This window comes from Polypterus senegalus, chromosome 8, assembly GCF_016835505.1.
Source record: "Polypterus senegalus isolate Bchr_013 chromosome 8, ASM1683550v1, whole genome shotgun sequence".
NCBI classification, from domain to species: domain Eukaryota; kingdom Metazoa; phylum Chordata; class Cladistia; order Polypteriformes; family Polypteridae; genus Polypterus; species Polypterus senegalus.
The window spans coordinates 145,644,607-145,651,001 of NC_053161.1; the positions used below are offsets into that span (position 1 = coordinate 145,644,607).

The following is a 6,395-nucleotide window of genomic DNA, read 5'->3' on the forward strand; positions in this document are numbered from 1 at the left end:
TTTAAACGACCTAATACATATAACTATGCCAATGCTAGATGTTACAAATACATAACAGCAAAACAACATTAAAACATGCACTTTTTTAAAATCGATTAATTTCTCTTTGTACTGTATATTTTAATTTCTGAGCACTTTTAATCCCCATTACATCTCATCCCCTCCAAAACAACACCTCTAAGCTGACATATCGTGGTGGCAGCATTATGCTGTGGGATTGTCAGAATAAGGTCTGGAGAAAAGAGCAAAATTGTGTATTGTGTACAGTCTCCAAAAGATCTGAAACTGAGTCAGCCATTCACATTTCAACAAAAGAAGGCATCCAAACACAAAGCCAAAGTTGCTGTCAAAGGGTGAAATTCCTTGATTCACAAAAGTCAAAGTCCTGACTTAAAACCCCTAGCTGATCTCCAGTAAATCCTAGGAGTACTGTACAGTATCTTAACCAAAATGAACCTTCAATGGCTGGACCAGTTTTTTCAAGGAGTTGGAAACTTTTAAACCTTGGAAAAGTGAAAAACTGGTTATGTCACAAAAGACTCGAGCATGGAATTTCTGAAAAAGGGACAGCGTATGATTTTGTCCATCCATCCATCTTCTTCCACTTATCCAAGGTCGGGTTGTGGGGGCAGCAGCTTAAGCAGAGAGGCCCAGACTTCCCTCTCCCCGGCCACTTCTTCCAGCTCTTCCGGGAGAATCCCAAGGCATTCCCAGGCCAGCCGGGACACATAGTCCCTCCAGCATGTCCTGGGTCTTCCCCGGGGCCACCTCCCAGTTGGACGTACCCAGAACACCTCACCAGGGAGGCGTCCAGGAGGCATCCTGATCAGATGCCTGAGCCACCTCATCTGACTCCTCTCGATGCAGAGGAGCAGCGGCTCTACTCTGAGCCCCTCCCGAATGACTGAGCTTCTCACTCTTTCTTTAAGGGAAAGCCCAGACACCCTGCGGAGGAAACTCATTTCAGCCGCTTGTATTCGCGATGTTGTTCTATCGGTCACTACCCATAGCTCATGACCATAGGTGAGGGTAGGAACGTAGATCGACTGGTAAATTCAGAGCTTTGCCTTACGGCTCAGCTCCTTTTTCATCACGACAGACCGATGCAGAGCCCGCATCACTGCAGATACCGCACCAATCCGCCTGTCGATCTCACGTTCCGCCTGTCGATCAGTATGATTTTGTATGACTAAGAATTAAAGCGAGTGAATACAGTTCAAATCTGGATTTAGTTCAGTTTTTTTTTTAATTTACTGTTCTATATTAATATATTGTGGCTCAACCTTTCTTGCCCTACGTGCACCTGCAGCATTTCTCCTAATCCACTCCTTTAAGTTAATTATTTTTAAATATACTGTACTATTTACTGGTTTTATAATAAAAGTGTGTTTTAATAACCTTACAAAAACATCTAGTTCAGCTTGTTCATTATTTTATTATTCTTTGAAGGTCATCAAGATGTCAGTGTTTTTTAATTAAGGTTGATGTAGACATATATCTATTTTTACAAGGAGTTTGAAGGTGTTTGGCTAATATTGGATGAAAATGAAGATGGCCAGCTAGATTATGGAGAGTTTATTCGAGGAATTGTTGGAGAGATGAGTGAATATCGCAAGTCTTTTGTCAGAAAAGTAAGTGTTTTCCATAAGTGAATTTGAATTTCCCTTTCTGCATTCTTTTTTCATAGATTGATAAAATTAAAATAAATTGGTAAGCAATGTAAAAAATGTTTATTTAATGCCAAATATTTTAAATTGTCCCATTTTTTACCATTAATACAAATTGAATTTGAGAAATTATTTACAAATTTTGTTCTGTAATAATATTTAATACAGGCTTATAAACAAATACCTTAAATCTGTCAATTACAAATGAAGAGGCTATTGTACATAATATATTATAACTTTCTGAAACTTGCATAATCCAATTCAGGGTCAAACTTTACTCAGCAGCTATTAGGTATAAGACAGAAACCAGCCTTGATTAGGGCATCAGTTACAGGCCGTCTTGCAAACATATTGACATTTTCAATTGTACTTTGCCATTCTGGAAGAATGCGTAAACCCCATACATACAAAAAACTGGTGTGGGATTCAGTAGCAAGTTACTTTGTCTACGAAACAGCAGTATTAACAATTGTGCTGATGTGTACTGTATGCTCTAAATTTTTGCTGTATATGTCTTTACACTTCACATATTTTACTGCAGTTAGTATTTCATTCCAACAAATGGTGCAGGTGAGCATTCCTGGGATCATATACCATGGCAGTAAGGCCATCATGTCAACAGATAAATCCCCTGAATATTACACAGTCCTAAAATTTGTCATTGTATCCCCCACATGATTAATGGAATGATGGCAAACATTGTGAACAGTGTTGGCATTCTACAGTATATTGAAATGTAGAGGAAGAATCATCACAGCAACAGCAGCAGCATAGTGAAGTGGAGAAAGAAGGCAAACGTGGGATAATTGTGTGCAATACAGAAAGCAGCAGCTCTGTGTGATTTATTGTATCACCTCAGGGTGACTAACACCTTGAAACTTTAAGTATGTTCTCCTCTGTGCATTGGTGCCAGACACAGCCTTAAGTTGTTATTAACTACTCCACATAAGGGCAAATAAGTCATTCGTGTTTTACAGGTTTAATATTAAAGATTACATGACATATAAGCTAGTCAATCACAGTTTGGGGTTTTCCTTTAACAATAATAAATACTAAAATAGTAAATCAGGGTATCCGCAATTAGCCAAAGGGAGATTCTGCACACGCCAGGTACATACAATAGGTGATATACTACAGTAATTAAAATACATCAAGAGTGAAACTATATACAGTAATGGGGTTTTTATAGTGGATATTAACAAAACTGTTATTATTGTTAATGTCCGGTCTTTACACTTTCAGGCAGACGGTGTCTGTTTTAATACTCAATCAGTTTATCTTCTTCATCAATCAAGCATCAGTATTATTGCATGCCACATATTATTTGTCACTTTTCACTGGTTTCTTATGAGTCCCACATCACTTCACACTGGTCACATCCTACTCATCGCTTTTTACACATCACTCATCATACTCACTTGTCACTCATCACACATCATTTGTTACTCTTCATCTCTCACTCTGCACACTTTTATTTATTTTTTTTAAACAAACCTTATCACAGTGTCAGTATACTACTGTGATTGTTCTGGAAATATTTGTTTAACATTATTTTAGTGCTTTAGATGTGAGCATACAGATACTTGGCATTTGGATTATCTGGAACTAATCTGAGAATTTTCATGGATGTTTTACAGTAATATTGTCTAGTGGAGTTCAGTATTGTCTCCTCATCAGCCCCCAGTGAAGCATAGTGTATCATAAACTTTGTGATCCCTGTTTCTGCCATCACTACAAATAACACTTGGCAAGTAACAGATAAAAACGTTGGTAAAGTATTCCTTTAATTGTTTTTTTTTTTCTGCCTTTAAGATGTCTTCCTTTTAGATGTAAACTTTTAGTGATCAATGGCAGAAAATTAACTATGCAAAATACACATTAGTAGCATTTGTTTGATTTCTCGTTGGAAACATTAAAGTCACTGTGCACATTGTTTCATTGTAGTGTTTTTGGTAACAGTAGTAACATATAGCAAGTGAGAGTTAGTAAGAGTTGGTTGTATGTTTCTGCGGTGGGCTGGCGCCCTGTCCAGGGGTTGTTTCCTGCCTTGCGCCCTGTGTTGGCTGGGATTGGCTCCAGCAGACCCCCGTAACCCTTTAGTTGGGATATAGCGGGTTGGATAATGGATGGATGGTTGTATGTTTTTGCCATGTGAAAATAATGCCTTTTTATTTTTCCTCAGGCGTACGTGAAGTTGGACCCAAACAAGACGGGTTCTATTTCTATCACTGACATTAATAAATTTTATTGTGTTAAAGGGCATCCAAAAGTCATATCTGGTAAGGATATACATTTTTACATCATTGTTTCCAGTCTTGTGACGTGAAATTAAAATTAAATATAATTAATGCATGACTTAGAATTTGTAGATCATTATTTTCAACAAATAAGAAAGAAATAACAAAGGTATAATATGAATATGAACATTTGACCATCTGCATCTCCTTGTTCAGCGGTGTTTATCAATATAAAATAATCGTGATAGGGTGGGTGAGTCAGAAAGAGCATCAAGGAACAGAAGAATGAGCAAAGTGCCAAACCTTAGTCTTCTCTGGGCCTTAATATAATTGATAATGGACCCGACTAACTCGCGAGGTGACCAAGAGCCATGGACAGAAGAGCAGGCCCAACACAATGCACCCCACTAGCATATTTGACAGTAGGATAAGATTATGCTGGTGGTAGATGGGTTTCACCAAAAGGAGCATTTGTGGCAGCCAAATAGTTCATGTTAATATTTTCTGAAAATATTCTTTAAAAAATTGCAGGAATATTAGGATAAAACAGAGTGCAGAAAAAAAGGAATCCGAATTACTGTGAACTTGATTGGTTTATGGTGTTGTTGGAAAAGGGGGAATATGTTTAATAAATGATGTTCGAGAAATACCTCTTTTACCCCTTCTTGAGATAAGTTTCAGTAGTCAGAGTATGTCCTATAAAGTCTCATATTACCACTAGAAAGAAAAAAAAAAAAAACTTTTGTTGCACTTCAGTTCCACTACCTTCTGTTCCCTTGGAGATATTGTCCCATAACCCTTTGCCAGCTGGACAGCCCTTTACTTCAGTTTATCATCACAGTTCAAATTGTAGTGAGAGTCATGGTACAACCCTGCATCTTCTGCTAGTGGGCTATGTGTGGTACACCAGCCAGTTTGGTGCCCAGTGGCATTATATTTACATCCCAACTATGAAGCTTCCAGTTAACAGGTCAGGCAGTACACTCAAATATGGTTGTGACCAAAGTTAGTAACCAAAAGAATGAGATTGCAAGTGCAAACTCAAGCTCCTGAAATAAGGTTCATGCACACGGTTTCTGGGCTATAACTTTCTGCAATAAGGTGAGCAACTTAGCTCTATGGGACAACCTCAGAGCAGAACTGCTGCTTGTCTTGATTAAGAGAAGCCAGTTGAGGTGGTTTGAGCATGTATGTATTTGGGAAATCCATTTCAATATATTTTTAGTTGAAAATACTAGAACATATCATTTGAGCTGTTTGTTTTGTATATGACTATTTTGTTTTTTCTGATTTGGGGTATAGTGCTGCTCTCTAGCAATGATAGTGTACATTACAGGTCATACTTTCTCCATTCAGGTGATGTCACTGAAGAACAACTAAGAGCTGCCTTTATTAGCACATTAAAAGAAGTCTGCAAAGACAAGAGTGAAATTTCATACTCGGAATTTGAAGACTTTTATGAAGGATTAAGTATTGAAATAACCGAAGATGAAGATTTCATTAATATTTTAAAGCATTCTTGGGGTATATAAAGAAAGTGCAAGTGAGAATAACTGCAAAGGGAAAATGTGCTGTTAGAGTAATCAAATCAGATCATTGCATTTGTGATAGAAGTAGCATTTTCCATAATATGTGTTGCATTTTTATATAATTGACAGTCAATCATGAGAAAACATCTACTGTCCTTCACACACTTAATTTTTACTTACAATAAAGAAATAACAAATAATAAGTTTAAGAAAAAGAATTAAACTATTCAGAAATCACATTTCTGCTATCTAAATTCAGCACTTTCAATAGGTTTTCATTTTGAACTGGGAATCTGAAAGAGCTTACTCACATTGCAAGAATTACTGTAAGTGCAGAATTTCACTGATATAATTTATTTCTGGTTTTTATCAATTTAACATACTTTTCTAGTATTTTGTTTTATCATATGCATATTAATAATTTTATTTTAAATATTTTAAATTGGTTTTGATATACTGTCTTTCTTGTTTGTGTATGTCCCTGCCTGAGTACAGTGAACTTAGTACCACCATCATCAAAATAAAATAATTATCTTGTTACAGTGTTTTCTGTGCCATTTTACTCATTTTTGGTTGTTTTGTTTTTATTTTTCATTACAAACATTAATTCATATAGTTTGTTAAAGCAAGTGTAGACAATGATCTATGTATAAGTATCTATCTGTCTATCTTTATAGGGGTGCCATGGTGGTGCAGTGGTTAGCACTACTGTCTAATGGTTCCAGCATCCTGAGGTAAAAAAATATGTCTCAAATATTTATTTTTACTTAAATATTGTTAAATGCACTACATCTAAAAAGCGATCCTGTAAACAAAAATGGAACATGCTCAGATGTGCCTGGGCATATGAATTGAAGACCCACCTCCTTCATTGATCAGGAGTCGAGCCCAGTAATAGGTTATTTATACTTTGTCTAACATTGCACATGATACTACCATTAAAAACTGTGCAAGTAAAAATA

General features: G+C 36.5%; 1 protein-coding gene across 1 annotated transcript in view; it reads left to right on the forward strand.

Moving 5' to 3' along the window:
* Nucleotides 1-5,978, forward strand: part of caps2 (calcyphosine 2) — a 69,642-nt gene extending 63,664 nt beyond the window's left edge. Inside the window, exons 15-17 of the mRNA XM_039761905.1 lie at nucleotides 1,512-1,631; nucleotides 3,850-3,946; nucleotides 5,261-5,978. Coding sequence (XP_039617839.1) covers nucleotides 1,512-1,631; nucleotides 3,850-3,946; nucleotides 5,261-5,436 — 393 coding nt within the window. The 3' untranslated portion in view covers nucleotides 5,437-5,978. The remainder of the gene's footprint in view (nucleotides 1-1,511; nucleotides 1,632-3,849; nucleotides 3,947-5,260) is intronic.
* The last annotated feature ends 417 nt before the right edge of the window (nucleotides 5,979-6,395 follow it).